General features: G+C 39.2%; 3 protein-coding genes and 1 non-coding gene across 4 annotated transcripts; 3 read left to right on the top strand and 1 right to left on the bottom strand.

The window, feature by feature from the left end:
- Positions 1 to 457: 457 nt before the first annotated feature.
- LOC102712611 (F-box protein PP2-B11-like) lies at positions 458 to 3,639 on the top strand. Its single transcript, XM_040520933.1, has 3 exons — positions 458 to 876; positions 1,003 to 1,124; positions 2,586 to 3,639. Exons 1-3 carry the CDS (start codon positions 574 to 576, stop codon positions 3,124 to 3,126), a joined length of 966 nt encoding a protein of 321 aa, XP_040376867.1. The 5' UTR covers positions 458 to 573; the 3' UTR covers positions 3,127 to 3,639.
- A 4,431-nt stretch (positions 3,640 to 8,070) lies between these two features.
- LOC107303703 (F-box protein PP2-B10-like) lies at positions 8,071 to 9,907 on the top strand. The gene is given in 4 exon segments (XM_015834038.2): positions 8,071 to 8,364; positions 8,452 to 8,548; positions 8,551 to 8,569; positions 9,205 to 9,907. Coding segments are annotated over 4 exon segments (906 nt in total). The 5' UTR covers positions 8,071 to 8,085; the 3' UTR covers positions 9,716 to 9,907.
- Positions 9,908 to 12,080: 2,173 nt separating this feature from the next.
- Positions 12,081 to 14,175, top strand: LOC102716481 (F-box protein PP2-B1-like). The gene is made up of 3 exons (XM_015834039.2): positions 12,081 to 12,463; positions 12,587 to 12,705; positions 13,371 to 14,175. The coding sequence occupies exons 1-3, from the start codon at positions 12,185 to 12,187 to the stop codon at positions 13,888 to 13,890; spliced, it is 918 nt and encodes a 305-aa protein (XP_015689525.1). The 5' UTR covers positions 12,081 to 12,184; the 3' UTR covers positions 13,891 to 14,175.
- Positions 14,176 to 14,400: 225 nt separating this feature from the next.
- TRNAM-CAU lies at positions 14,401 to 14,487 on the bottom strand. The gene is given in 2 exon segments: positions 14,401 to 14,436; positions 14,450 to 14,487. It is a non-coding gene; the product is annotated as a tRNA-Met (tRNA).
- Positions 14,488 to 16,242: the final 1,755 nt, after the last annotated feature.

Here is a 16,242-nt window from a genome sequence, read left to right on the forward strand (position 1 = left end):
CGTATTTTACATTTAATTTTTTAACATCTGTTTAACCAATGTATAAAATATAAGTTACAATTAAAATATGTATAGCAATAAATTTATATAAAAATGAATACATAATTAAGTAAGTTTTTAAATAAGACGAACTTGTTAAATATATAATAAAAAATTAATAACATTATCTACTAATATAGCTGAGGCAGCACGTACGCAGGCGGGCTGTCGACGAAAAGGAGTCGAGGCAGGCGAAGCGTGGCGTGGGTCACACACGAGATCTCGGCGCCTAGAAAAAAAAAGGCAGTTTCGTAGTACGAGTATGGCCGCATCGCATGCGTTTATTACGTCTTAACAAACCCGCCGTCCGAGTCAGCACTTCCCCCTCGCTCGCTCCCTGCCCGTGAGCCTTAGCCCTTAAGGCTTAAGCCTCGCGCGCCACCCCTCCTTATAACTCACTCACCCGACGACCCATGCAGCCGCCACCTCGCACTCCCGCCCGCCGCCGTCTACGTGCGTCGCGAGCGATCGCGTCATCTCCGACCGGCCGGCCTGCCGCCGACGATCAGATTGATTTCTCACTAGGTGTAGTATATGGATTGCGAGGCGGCGTCGGCGGGTGGCGCGGCGATCTACCGGCTGCCGGAGGAGTGCGTGGCGTACGCGATCTCGATGACGACGCCGGGGGACGCCTGCCACTCCTCCGCCGTGTCGCCGGCGTTCAAGGCCGCCGCCGACTCCGACGCCGTCTGGGACCGCTTCCTGCCGCCCGACCACGCCGCCATCCTCGCCCGCGCCGTCGACGCGTCCTCCGCCGCCGCCAGCGAATGCGCCTCCAAGAAGGATCTCTTCGCCCGCCTCTGCGCCCGTCCCGTCCTCCTCGACGCCGCCACCATGGTAACTAAAGATTAATTAATGCAGGTTAATTAAGCCTGGAATTAGTGATGATTAAACCAATTGATATTAAATTAATTGTATTGGTTGAAGTAATTAATTGTGCTGATGATTTTATATATTATATAGAGCTTTGGGCTGGATCGACGGAGCGGCGCCAAGTGCGTGATGCTGTCGGCGAGGGCGCTGAGCATCGCGTGGGGAGACGATCCCTCTCGCTGGAGATGGACACCCTGCCTCCCCGGATCAAGGTACGGACAACATGTACTTAGACTTAACGACTATACATGTACTGAGTCCATGCTGACCATGCATGTTGCAGAACACAAGCACCTACTCCTAACACAAATTAGTTTTCAACTGTGCATGCTAGCCATGTTGACTTAAACTTCTTTATTTCTCTATTTCGTAATATAAGATTAGTCTTATTTAGGTTCATAGGACTATTAACGTATCGAGATATACACACATTATATATATTAATTAACAGATGAATTTAAATAAGAGTAGAAAATATTACAATATAGAATTAATAGCCTCGCACAATTTAATTAACACAATGCCAGTATTTGATTTTTTAAAGATAATAAAAGACGCCGGAATTTAATTAGCACAATTTAATTATTGACTCGGAGACCGCAAAACTTAGTCGCCGTCTTTAATGCATTAGACCAATATTATGTATGTATGTGTGTGCGCGCGCACACACCGTTCGGTCAATACGTGCGAACATACGTGGAATAAATAGCTCAAAAATACGACATCACATTCGCTGAGAGGATCTAAAAATTACGACATTAATTAGGAAAAAAAATTCTAGGTCACTCGGTAGTGTTGAGATCAAATCATAACGTGCAGATGGATTGATTGGGATATTTGTACGTATATATAAATGAGAATTAAATAGTTGTACGTTAAATCCCTTTAACTCATAATTCTAACGTATACAAAATACAATTAAAACAGAGGCAATGGTGTATATCAAATTTTATTTAATTTTTATGCAAAATTTCTCGGTGGAAATTCGCTAGTTAAATACTATATCCGTTCTAAAATATAAATATCTGTAAGATTTAAATATAATATCAAACTATAAGCATTTCTAATATTATTTATAATACTAATTGTCTCATTCAAAATTCTTTTTTCTTATTTACAGTACTAATACTATTTACTATTTACGGTACTAATTTACGGTACTAATTGTTTCGTTCAAAATTCTTATACACTTTTCGCATCTATCGACTCCTCGGTCAGTAAGGGATACAATAGTTTTACCTTTCTCAACCTTATTATCTCTGTTAAAGAAATAAAAAAAAAATTTGGGACAGAGCTAGTTTATGACTGTCTGCCAGAGAGTTTGGTGTTTATCTGAACAGAAGAAAATTTCGTACATTTACACGTATCACAATTGCGTGTACACTTGTCAGCTTCGCATGCGTGCCGTCCAGCTCATGCATGCAGGCTTGTCAGCACGTGTGAAAACCTTTCTGAGGCATGCATGACAGCATGAGGAACTAGACACGTACGCTCACACACACACACACACATATATATATATATATATATCAGGTGGATCTATTCCTTTACGTCTATGCATCGATAACGACAAGAATTGTAGCTTAATTAGTACAAATTACAGTATAATCCAAACATATTATCGATGAATATACAAATCAATTTAATTTTCTGTGTTGCTGATGATCGATCAGGTTTCCTGAAGTGGCGGAGCTCTTGGATGTGTGCTGGCTGGAGATCACCGGCAAGCTGCAGCTCTCGCTGCTCTCGCCGGCGACGACCTACGCCGCCTACCTCGTCTACTCCTTCGCCGACTACACCACCGGCCTCGAGTGCAACATCGGCATGCCGTCTCCCAAGGCGACGGTGACCGTCGTCGTCTCCGGCGCCGGGACGACGAGCAGACCGCCGGCGACGGAGCACAAGATCTGCCTGCAGCACATGGGCGAGGACGAGACGATGATGCACCGGCAGGAGCTGGTGATCAGCCTCCGCAAGGACTTCGGGCGGAAGGTGAGGCTCGATCCCGACATGGACATCAAATGCCCGCGGCTGAGGGACGGCGGCGGCGGCGGCGGGTGGAGGGAGGTGGAGCTGGGAGAGTTCGCCGTGCCGGGCGGCGCCGGCGGCGAGGAGGGGGTGGTGGAGGTGAGCTTCAAGGAGGAGACCAGCCGGTGGAAGACGGGGCTCATCGTGCAAGGCATCGAGCTCAGGCCCAAATGCATGCACTGCTAGCAAAGCTAGCTAGCTAACTCGATCGACCGACCATTGCATTGCATGCATGTAATTAAACGTTGTTGATTTTTTTTTCCATGGAGAATTCGATCAGCAATAGAGCAAGCTAGCTAATAACGCATCCGATCATATCGATCATGAGATTAATTATACAGCAGCTAGCTCCACTTGGCGGCAGTACGGACGTGTAGATCATATCATAATCACTTGAAGCTAGCTTTAATCTGATCAATTAAGCACTAACCGTAGCTGTCGTTTTATTTATTTTGAGGTGTGCTAGGCTGCTGAGTTTATGTATGCATGTCGTATTATCGTACATGCATCGTACGGTGGTGCCATTAGAGGCCGGAACGTATTGACATACATGTACTGAAGCCTCAGTTGAATGATTTGTTCTGCGTATCCTATGGTTTGATTGTTATTCATAAGTTGTATTAATTAATTTCCATTACATGGAAGTGTACTTCATTCCTCTAAGTGGACAATTATTTGTGTCAAATTTTTAACTATCCTTTGTGCCATCACTTTATTATTTTCACTTTATTTAACAATTTATTTATAAAGTGTACGTAATGACTCTACTTATAGGCTGATATTCTTAGCACTCCATGCCATTAAAAATATTTATCGTTTAGGATAAGATTTAGTTAAACTTTTAAATTTCGATAAGTATTTTTTATAATAAATTTATAAAATTTAATAAGTTTATGAAATTATGATATTATTTTTAAGGATAATCTATATGTATCATTTGTCTTGTATTTAAACTAAATATTTTTTTTAAAAAATGATGGTTGAAATTTTATAAATTGAAATAAATAATATCTTAAATTACAAATATTTTTTGACCGGCGAGATAATTAAGTTTTTTAATTAAATTGTGATTTTACAGTCCTTTGATCTACAACTTCTATAACGATCGGTTGTAACTTTTTAAAAAGGAAAGGCCATAATGAATTTTGTTATCTTAATTTTAGAAATAAATACAATATAAGAAGCTTGTATCACCGGGCCCACGTGCCAGTCCACCTGGGCAAAGTTTCCTCGGCCACTAGCGCCAAGCCGTTCAAACACTGAACACTCCCAAGTCCAATCGAACTCCCTCTGATGAGTTCTACGGGCTAGATACTCCACCAACCAGGTCAAAAAGAATAATCTTTTCGTTTTTGTTTTGTGCTTATAGATTAAAATTTAAAATTTTAATATTAAACCTATTTTTTTTCTTATCGTAGTTTATTTTATAGCATTCTCTCTAGATCACTACAAACAACATTTATATAAAAGTTTAATTTACAAATTATTTTTTCTTTCAAAAACCAAACAATGACCCCGTCAGCCTCTGAGGGTGCGAGTCAAAACTAAGAGGTTGCCTTCACTCTATCAATGCCAGAGTTCTTCAGTGAGAATGGTGACCAAAGGAGGCAATCGGAAGAGAGGGCATTGCAATTGGCAGCTGAATCCTCTAGGTTGAGGCCCATCTTGGACTGCTTGAATAAGATTTTTGTTGTCTCCTGCTATGCTTTTGTGGCTTTTGCTTTTGCTGCTAATGCCGTGCAAAATAACTGCAGGGCAGGCCGTTCCTCTGTTCTTGTGGACAATCTGATTTTTTTTTTCTCTGTTCTTGTGGACAAACTGAACATTCTGTAGCCAGCGTCTGGTTTGCAAAAGGGCGACGTCATGGTTCAACGCTGGACCATATCCTACTAACATGTGGCTTACAAAAATGTACAGTAATAGTTAGCAATTGCTCTTTTAAATCGTTGCGGCTAATTAGTACGGGTATATTTTGGTATATTTATCGAGAGAATGATCTAAGGTGTCGATGAGCATTTTGTCTTTTTTAGATAATGGAATAACATTCCGGCCTTTGCTCAATGAGCTACGGCCAATTATTATAAAATCCGTGTATGAAAAGTTTCACACACTGACATAATGTAGAGAAACTCCAAACTAAAAGACACCAACATAAGATAAAAGAACCCTTAATTACTTAATTCTATTCGAGAATCTCTATCCGAAGTTGGCAAAAAGGTGCATAATCGTCGACTCTAGTTTACGACATGCATCATTTATTAGCTTGATATCATCATCATGCCTTTGCAGTTGGGCCTAACCTCGAAGCCAATAGGTTGCCCTGAAAAGTACCTGCAAATAAGATTTTGATGGTGTTTTATCAAAAATCATATCATTCTGTTAAGCCAAAGATCCTAACATATGGCGGAAGCCCCTACAGGAATAATTTTCTTAACTTTTTATTGACACCCACCAGCCAATTCCCAAACATATGAGAGATATTTTGTGGTGGGTATAATCCAAATGAGAATTGAATTGATCTAAAAAAAATCTAGAAAATGACAATCTAGGAAAAGATGGTAAATTGTTTCTTTTTTCATACAAAAGCAACATCTTAAATTACCATTCCAATTCCTCTTAGCCAAATTGTCTTTTTTTAAAGCAAGTCCTTTAAGCAGATACCACATAAAAATCTTAATCTTAAGGGGCATCTTAAGCTTCCAAATAATCTTATTCCTCTCTATGTACCCATTCTTAATTAAAGCTAAATACATTGATCTAACAGAAAAATGATCATTTTGATGAAAGTTCCATCTAAATATGTCATCCTCCTCTGTTAAATTAATATGCACAAATGAAGCACACAAATTATGCCAGTTGACCAAATTTTGACCAACTAACATTTTGTCTAATCATCCTATATGCTCCTGAGTTTTTATTTTAATCCCGCTGTGTATATTTCATTAGTTGATCATTAGATTTTCTTTTAAAAACGACTATGTTGCCTCTCTATTACTTGCGTACTACCTATTTCATAAATCTCAATGTGAAAACGTTATAATTCATAAGAAAATAAAAATTGAATATAATTATTTGGTGTCAAATTTGAAAAACAAAATAAAACACAAATAAAAAAATGGCTAAACCCATGGAAGAGTTTTAGCAAGAATTTGATAGCCAAAGTATTTATTATTATGGTTTAAAATTTGGTGAAAATTGTACAAATTTCATCAAAGAGCATCGTCTCTTCCCAAATCTCTCGACCGTCTCAACAAGCGCACATCCAACATCGGCGACGACAACCTTGCCTTGGTTTCATCTGGCAACGGGAAGTTGTCCTTGCTACATCCGGTCTAACGTGTCTCAGATTAAGGGGCTATTTAGATCTAGAGACTTTTTTTTCTGTCTCTTGTCACATCGGATGTTTGGACATTAATTAAGAGTATTAAATATAGACTGATGACAAAACTAATTGCATAAATAAAAGCTATTTCATTAGACAAATTTTTTAAGCCTAATTAAGCCACGATTAGCAAATGTTTACTGTAGCATCATATTCGCTAATCATGGACTAATTAGGCTCAATAGATTCGTCTCGCGAAATAGTCCAAAGTATAAGGTGGTTTTTATTAATAATCTATATTTAATATTTCTAATTAATGTCTAAATATTCGATGTGACATGGACTAAAAAAATCTCTAGGTATCCAAACAGGTCTAAGCTCATAGCTATTCGATTGGGTTAATAGGTCATTCCACCGATGTGATTCGAGTCATTGTGACCATAGTATCTAGATTATTGAGTTAATTTATTATAAGATAGATTACTGTTAGTTGAAGCAGTAGTTAAACAGAGGGTAAGGTGGATAATTTACTTTTTAAAGTAATCTGGCTACCGAGACTTTAGCTACCCAATAATTTAGAAAAGTCACTGTCAAAGTTTATTAGGTTACGGTAGTTTGAAATCAAGATTATAACACAACAATCGACATAAAAATAATTCTAAACCGTAAAAAACGCGGCCTCGGTCGTGATAGAGACATGAATCGACCTGCTGACCTGCATACAAATAATCTTATTGCTTAAGGGCATCAGCAATTCCTGATGAAAATAAGGTAGGTCCCACCTACACTATAGTCATTGGCACAATGGTTAAAACAGAAAAGATATTAAGATGGTTTCACATCGTATGTATGAAATCTAACTTTTATCTCTAACAAATAAACTAGTTGTCATGTGCGTGTGATTTACTTTATTATTTTATTTTTTTTAAGGTCAAGCTCTAAGCTTAAGGTTACTTTTTATCATCATTGTCTTATGGTCAAAGTTTACCGTGTATATTGCTAGTTATAAGGGCTTATGGTTTATTCTTATGTTATATTGTGGTTGCTCTAAGTACGAGGAAAGGGTTTGTGAACGATTTAAGTATTTAATGCCCTATTGCCCTGTCTCACAGTGTACAAACGTTGTGACAAGAAGCGTATTATAACCCATGTCGATCTACGCTATGGATGATGAACAAGGACAAAGATAGGTTATTAATCAACTATCACTTGTACTCCCTTCGATCTAAAATGGTATAGTATTTATATAATCCAACGTTTATACCGCAACATAATTATTTCCAAGGCACCGATTCTAGTGTATTAATTAGGTATTTAGGAGAAGCCTCCGATTTTTTTAAAAAAAATCTAAATAATCTGCATTTGGCCCTTCGTCGTATTCAAAAAATTTATATAATTATTGACTATTTTATTACGATTTAATTATTACTAAAGTAAATTTAAGTATGATTTATAATTTTGTATATTTAAATAAAAATTTTAAATAAGACGAAAGGTTAAATGTAAATAAAAAGTCGATGGTGTCAAAAAAAAAAGAGAGGGAGTATTTTAACCAATAAGTTAACTAAGAGATAACATTTTTGTTTAACTCTAGCATTTGGTAAATATTATAGAAAGTAAAAAATTGTCTTGAACTTGCTTTGTTGTAAAATGTAAGAGCTATCAGCCTATCACTGTCACGTGTCAAGGCAGTGCTTCGCCGTTAAGCTTTTGCTGCGCCGCGCCGCGCGTGGATTCGAACAATTCCGCGCACACTCTCCTCCTGCGATATTTCCTCTTCTTCTTCTTCTTCTTCTTCCATTTCACCCGGATTCGAGCAATCGATGGAGGAGGTGGAGGCGTGCGAGATCGCGCGGCTGCCGGAGAGGCTCCTCTCCGCCGCGATCTCCCGCACCGCGCCGCGGGACGCCTGCCGCGCCGCCGCCGTCTCCCCGGCCTTCCGCGCCGCCGCCGACCACGACGCCGTCTGGGCCTGCTTCATCCCCCGCGAACTCCCGCCGCTCGCCGACGGCGAGCTCGCCCCCGCGCCGCCTTCCAACAAGGAGCTCTTCCTCCGCCTCTCCGGCTCCGGTGCCCCCTTCCTACTTCCGGACAAGCTCATGGTGCGTATGTGCGGAACCTGATACTGTGTGCTTAATCGTAGCTCCCTCAATTTCATCGGCGATCTGATACTGTTGCTTTGGGCGCAGGGCGTATGGTTGGACAGGGAGACCGGGGCCAAGTGCTTCATGATTTCGGCGAGAGCGCTGGTAATTATCTGGGGCGATACGCCGGAGTACTGGCGTTGGATCCTCTCACCGACTCTAGGTCCGTCTCCTACCTAAAAGATGCTATTTTTTTTCCCATTTCATATGGAAATGTTAGTCCAATGCTTCCGCGTCTTTAAACCTTCAATTGCGTTTGATGGTTACTAGTTGCAACTTACAATGTGGAAATTGCATTACCTGGTCTGATGGGAAACTAGGATACTGGTACCGGATTAATCTATGATTGATTTCATTCCTAGAATAGGGATTGAAGAGTGTCAAAGTGTGGTTCCAACTAGTGTTACTTGGGAGCAATTGATTCTAATGCGAATTCGATGGCCCAACCGTAAATTTGCGAATCATTTTGCTTTTGAATTGGCATACGACTGTAGTAACTACCCCCGTTTCATAATTCATCTATTTATCAACGCATATTGTTTATATATATATGCATAGATTTATTAATATTGATATGAATTTAGGCAATGCTAGAAAATAGGTAGTATTAACTACTCCTTCACATATGCCCTTATTATAACCGCACAAATGGCTCTACACAGTAGTAGTGATGAAAAACCTGGTCAGTAGCAAGTTACGGGATTTACTTCTAGTGCTGAATGCTCCTCTGCAACTTAATACTTGTTGAATTATCTTTCTTTGTTACAACTTACAAGTTTTAACCTTGATTCACAACAGGTTTGCAGAAGGCGCTGAACTCAGAAATGTGTGCTGGTTGGAAATCCGTGGCAAGATACACAGCAAGATGCTCTCCCCAAACTCAAGCTATTCAATATATATGCTGTTTAAGATAGCTGATGAGTTCCACGGGCTCGATTCTCCATTCCAGGAGGCATCAGTCAGTCTGGGAGGTAGGGGATCAACAAAAAGTGTTTGTGTCCAAAGCTATCACAGTGAGGATGAGGATGGCAGCGTTCAGGTGCCCGATAATTACTGGCCTATGACTATGGGTCCATTTTGGCGACAAAGGGTGAGGAGAAGAAACCATCGTCCAGTTCATCTTGAAGAGGGTGTAACGCTCCCTCAGAGAAGGGCTGATGGCTGGATGGAGCTGGAGATGGGCGAATTCTTCAATGAGGAAGGTGAAGATGGAGAGGTTCAATTCAGCCTGATGGAGACCAAAGGAGGCAATTGGAAGAGAGGTCTTATTGTGCAGGGCATTGAGGTCAGACTTAAGAAATCTGGCTGATGTGCTTCTAGGATTAAGGCGCATCATCGAGTAACTAAATAAGATTTGTAATGCGCGCAATGTTCTTTTTGTGTGGTTTTCTTTGTAACTTTTGTTGCCAATGCTGTGAAAACTACAGGTGTCTTTCTCTGTTCTTATAGGCAAACTGAAGTTTATGAAGAGATGAGAATACCATAGTGCGATACTGCACGATAGTTAACATTTGGTTTGCAATGTGTATTTTGGGGAAGCGGTTGCCGTTTTAAATCTGGTCCAGTTGAAAATCCATGCTGCTGCATAGTATTATGGTTATGTTTATCTGAATTAAGACCATGGTGTTTAAAAAAAAACAGAATCCGTATAAAAAAAATAACTGCCGATCGCTGTTTTTCCACATTGGTTTTAAAACCACTAATAAGTAATAATATACATAAAAGTTTTACACTAAATTATCCGTGAATGCTTCGTTCGTTTTTCAACCGTTTATCAGCTGTGGGCCGTAGCCCAAACGATGAGAGGAATTGTTTCTACTGCAAAGTTTAGTTCTAGTGCTGGTCTTGCTGGACACTCATCTATGTTGATTTCTCTTTCTATGTTACAAGTTTTTAAGTTTGAACCCTTTCTGTTCACGACAGATTCGCAGAAGCTACTGAACTCATATATGCTTGCTGGTTGGAAACCCGTTGCAAGATAGACAGCATGCTGCTGTCCCAAAACTCAGCTTACTTGTGTTCATGGTGATCAGCTGATGAGTTCTGCGGACTGGATACTCCACGCGGACAGAGGGCCTGTATTTTCGCATTTGATTTGATTATGATTATATGTCAAAATTTAAAATTTTTAATATTAAATCTAGATTTTTTTTTCTCATCGCAATTTATTTTGCAGTCTTTCACTTTAAATCGCTATGGGTATTTATATAAAAGTTTAATTTATAAATTATTTTTCTTTTGAAAAACCAAACAATGAACCCGAGGGTGGGAGTCAAGACTGCGAGGTTGCCTTCACTCGATCAATGCAACTGAGGAGCAGGGCAAGAAAGAAACCGTCGTCCAGCTCCTCCTGAAGAGAATCGAGCGAACTCAGCAGCGTTCCGTCATAGAAGAAGAGGTGACGGCTGGATGCAAGTGGAGCTGGGAGAGTTCTAATTATTTGTTTCTTCTCTAAACCAGATAGCAAAAATGTTTAAATAATCATAAATCGAAACAAATGCACCATCCGTCGTGATAGAGAAATGAACCTAACTGCGCACAAATATTTTAAGTTTTACAATTATCTTATTGCTTAAGGACGAGGAAAAACTAGTGGACGACTTAAGTATTTAATGCCCTATTGCCAAGTCTCACAGTGTGGTGACAAGAAGCCTCGTCGGTATTAAAACCCATGTCGATCTACACTAGGATGTTGAGCAGGGACAAAGATATGCTATTAATCTACTGTCACTTGTACTCCCTTCAATCTAAAATGATATAGTATTTATTAATCCAACATTTATAGCACAACATAATTCTAGTGCACAGAAATACATATATTAATTAGGTGTTTAGAAGAAGAATCTAAAGTGCGTTTTCTAACCAATAAGATAGTTAAAAGATAATACCTTTCTTTAACCTTAGTAGTTGGTAAATGTTTTAGGAACACTAATATCTTGTAACGGAGAAAGTAAAAATTTGATCTGTTCTAAAATACAAGAAATACAAGGGATAACTATTTTTCTCTATCCCATAATATAAGACGCGTCGGTAAACATGCATTAACTAACACATATCTCTCATTTAAATTTATTTTAAAATCTTTATTACCAAAACAACCAATCCCATTACCTGCATATACCGGCAATCTAAATAAGTAGGTAGACGGTAGTTATAACATTTTTTTCTGATTGTAGTCAATTGTAGTTTATGTTAGTGATAGCTGCTCGTTATATTTTGAAGGAGAGGGATCAACAATAGTTAGCAAATACGGGCAATTTCTAGTGTCATGATAGTATAATTTTTAGAAACAATCACACTGCTATTGGCCTTACTCTTTATATGTAGTACACGTCGCCATCGCGCTGGACACTCCCCTCACCGCACGGAGCATGCTGGTATGACATGTGGGCTCCACTGTGCAAAAGGTAATAAGCTTTTGCCTTCTTGAAATCTCACGTTCTTTTTGTCGTATTATTCCTACGCTTTCAAACTAATAAACAATAAATCTTCTTCAAAATATTTTATAGAAAATTAGTTATTTCGTATCTTTACAGTGGGTTTTTAAATTTATATAGTAGTTAATTTATCTTTATTACAACCTAAAATAGCTATTATAAAAATTGAAAATACAGCCCAGTTCCTCCTAACCCCTAACCTAACCAACGCTATCGTGTCCCGGCAGTGCTTCGCCGTTAAGCTTTTGTTGCGTCGGATTTCTTGATCCCCTCGCACACTCTCCTCCTGCGATATTTCTTCTTCTTCGTCTTCTCCCCTTTCACCCGGATCCGAGCAATCGATGGAGGAGGTGGAGGCATGCGAGATCGCGCGGCTGCCGGAGGAGCTCCTCTCCGCCGCGATCTCCCGCACCGCGCCGCGGGACGCCTGCCGCGCCGCCGCCGTCTCCCCGGCCTTCCGCGCCGCCGCCGACCACGACGCCGTCTGGGCCTGCTTCATCCCCCGCGACCTCCCGCCGCTCGCCGACGGGGAGCTCGCCCCCGCGCCGCATTCCAACAAGGAGCTCTTCCTCCGCCTCTCCGGCTCCGGTGCCCCCTTCCTACTTCCGGACAAGCTCATGGTGCGTCTGTACGGAAACCCCTTTCTTCCTCCGCCTCTCGATTCGTCGGCAATCTCATACTCTCTGCTTAATCGTAGCTCTCTCAGTTTCATTGGCGATTTAACACTGTTGTTTTGGGCGCAGGGCGTATGGTTGGACAGGGAGACCGGGGCCAAGTGCTTCATGATTTCGGCCAGAGCGCTAGTAATTATCTGGGGCGATACGCCGCAGTACTGGCGTTGGATCCCTCTCACCGACTCTAGGTCCGTCTCCTACCTAAAAGATGCTATTTTTTTTTCCCATTTCATATGGAAATGTTAGTCCAATGCTTCCGCGTCTTTAAACCTTCAATAACGTTTGATGGTTACTAGTTGCAACTCACAATGTGGCAATTGCACTATGTGGTCGAAGGGAGACTAGGATACTAGCACCAGCTTAATCTATGATTGATTTCATTCCTAGCATAGGGATTGAAGAGTGTCAAAGTGTGGTTTCAACTAGTGTTACTTGAGAGCAATTGCAGATTCTAATGCGAATTCGATGGTCCAACTGCAACTTTGCGAGTCATTTTGCTTTTGAATTGGCATACTACTGTAGTAACTACCGCCCGTTTCATATTATAAGTGGTTTTGGCTATACGTAGATTCATCTATTTATCAACGCATGTTGTTTATATATATATGTCTAGATTTATTAACATTCATATGAATTTAGGCAATGCTAGAAAATAGGTAGTATTAACTACTCCTTCACATATGCCCTTATTATAACCGCACAAATGGCTCTACACAGTAGTAGTGATGAAAAACCTGGTCAGTAGCAAGTTACGGGATTTACTTCTAGTGCTGAATGCTCCTCTGCAACTTAATACTTGTTGAATTATCTTTCTTTGTTACAACTTACAAGTTTTAACCTTGATTCACAACAGGTTTGCAGAAGGCGCTGAACTCAGAAATGTGTGCTGGTTGGAAATCCGTGGCAAGATACACAGCAAGATGCTCTCCCCAAACTCAAGCTATTCCATATATATGCTGTTTAAGATAGCTGATGAGTTCTATGGGCTCGATTCTCCATTCCAGGAGGCATCAGTCAGTCTGGGAGGTAGGGGATCAACAAAAAGTGTTTGTGTCCAAAGCTATGACAGTGAAGATGAGGATGGCAGCGGTCAGGTACCCGATAATTACTGGTCTATTACTATGGTCTCAAGGGGTCCATTTAGGCGACAAAGGGTGAGGAGAAGAAACCATCGTCCAGTTCATCTTGAAGAGGGTGTAACGCTCCCTCAGAGAAGGGCTGATGGCTGGATGGAGCTGGAGATGGGCGAATTCTTCAATGAGGAAGGTGAAGATGGAGAGGTTCAATTCAGCCTGATGGAGACCAAAGGAGGCAATTGGAAGAGAGGTCTTATTGTGCAGGGCATTGAGGTCAGACTTAAGAAATCTGGCTGATGTGCTTCTAGGATTAAGGCGCATCATCGAGTAACTAAATAAGATTTGTAATGCGCGCAATGTTCTTTTTGTGTGGTTTTCTTTTTAACTTTTGCTGCCAATGCTGTGAAAGCTACAGGTGTGTTTCTCTGTTCTTATGGGCAAACTGAAGTTTATGAAGAGATGAGAATACCATAGTGCGATACTGCATGATAGTTAACATTTGGTTTGCAATGTGTATTTAGCGGAAGCGGTTGCCGTTTTAAATCTGGTCCAGTTGAAAATCCATGCTGATGCATAGATTTATGGTTATGTTTATCTCAATTATGATCGTGGTGTTTAAAAATATCAGAATCCGTATTAAAAAAATGCGTTTTAAATCTGGTCCAGTTGAAAATCCATGCTGCTACATAGATTTATGGTTATATTTATCTGAATTAAGATCATGGTGTTTAAAAAATCAGAATACGTATAAATAAAATAACTGTCCATCGCTATTTTTCTTTTTAAGACAATCAGTATAAAAAAAACTGGGGTGAGAGAGGCTCGAACTCTCGACCTCAGGATAACTCAGATTAGCTATGAGACCTACGCGCTAGCCAACTGCGCCACCACCCCATGTTAGTAGGAGGTTATATTTTCGTTTTATAGGCCTTCATAAGACATCTGATTTTTTTAAAAAAAATCAAACTTCTTTAAATTTCACTAAATTTATATTAAAATATATCAGCATTTACAATACCAAATTAGTTTCATTAAATATTTCATTGAATATACTTTTATATTTTATTTGTTTTGGGTTGAAAATTTGGTATATTTTTAAACAGTTAAATGGAAAGAGGTCTGAATTAAAAAATAATCAAAACTCGCTTGAAACGGACCGCCGTCAATGTCGCCTAATGCTCTGAGTTTGTGCACGATGTGTTGCCACGTTAGATTTGGTTGGAACCGGCAACGCCAAGGGAGGGAGACATCAATGAGGAATAAACAAATTTGGAACGAACGGAGATCAAACAGAAAGCACAAGTTTAATTCAGTGTATAATTTACCGTCATGTCTTTTCGCATATGTTTAGCTTTATAAGCCAACATTTGATTTTTCAATCTTAATTTAGAGCTATTTTTAGGATTTTGTTTATTGTAGTTATTTATAGCTTTTGATTTTAGATCATTAAGAATAAGTATATAAAAGTTTTATTTATAAATTATTTTTTATTTATAAATATGTTGTTTGTTTTTTTTCCACTTCATCTGTTGTCTGTCTTCCTTATGTACTTGCTGTACATAAAAGTCACCCCTTCCATTTTTTGTTGTGTATTCAACGCTGATCAATCACCTCTTATTTTTCGTTTCTGCTTGTGTTTATAACCTAAAATTTAACTTTTTAATATTAAATTGAAAGTATATTTTGTATTTTATTTTTCATTTATTTTTTATATTGCTAAGAACACGTATATAAAAAATATTCTTAAATTATTTTTTATTTATAAATATGTTATTAGGCTTTTTCTTTAAAAACAAACAATAACCCTAAATACCACAAGAACTTAACTGGAGACGTGTCCCTTGTTGCTTTCACAGTTGGATGGCTACCTATCCAAGGATACGTCGTCTTTTGCTACTCACAGCCTGCTCGCCATGTCCATCTTCCACGTTTGAATGTTCATTCCTGTCCCGTCTAGATTCATCGAACGTGAATTCTCGTATGGAAACACAAGCCTCTTTCGAATCTGAGAAATTTTGTGTAAATTTGTCAGTGGATCCACGATGAAGCATTGCACCCACAGTGGATCCTGGAATTGTCACTGCTGATGTAAGCTTGTATAGTCAGATAATTAAAACCAACTAATTAAACACCTGTCTGTCAAGTGCCAACGTGGCCGTGTCAACGCCTCCTGATGCCAGGCTGATCCAGGAGGTGTCTTACAAGATTTTTATAATAAGTATTTGATAATATAAACAATTAAATTTACCTTATAAAGTACGAAAACATACAAGAACTTATACACAAATAAAATCTTTAGACATGATATACTGTTTATCGTTCAAAAAAATTTCATGTTTAGTTTATCTGTTGTCCCCAAAAACTTTATTTTTAAGCAATTGTTTTTATGTGAGAGTTTAGTAGAGCGAAAAACAAATACATCAAAATTTGAAAAATTAACGGACAAGTATGTTGATATTTGGAAAAGTGAAATATATTATAGTCTTTACGATTTATATGAGATAGATTGAAATAAAGTACCTTTAAATGAAGAGAATAGAAACACAAAATCTTGCTGGCAAAAATACAAGATATATACTCCCTCCGTTATAAAATATAAACATACATATAACTCAAATTTTTAAACCAATATAAACATTTCTGCAATAA

This window comes from Oryza brachyantha, chromosome 2 (genome assembly GCF_000231095.2).
Source record: "Oryza brachyantha chromosome 2, ObraRS2, whole genome shotgun sequence".
Classification (NCBI taxonomy): domain Eukaryota; kingdom Viridiplantae; phylum Streptophyta; class Magnoliopsida; order Poales; family Poaceae; genus Oryza; species Oryza brachyantha.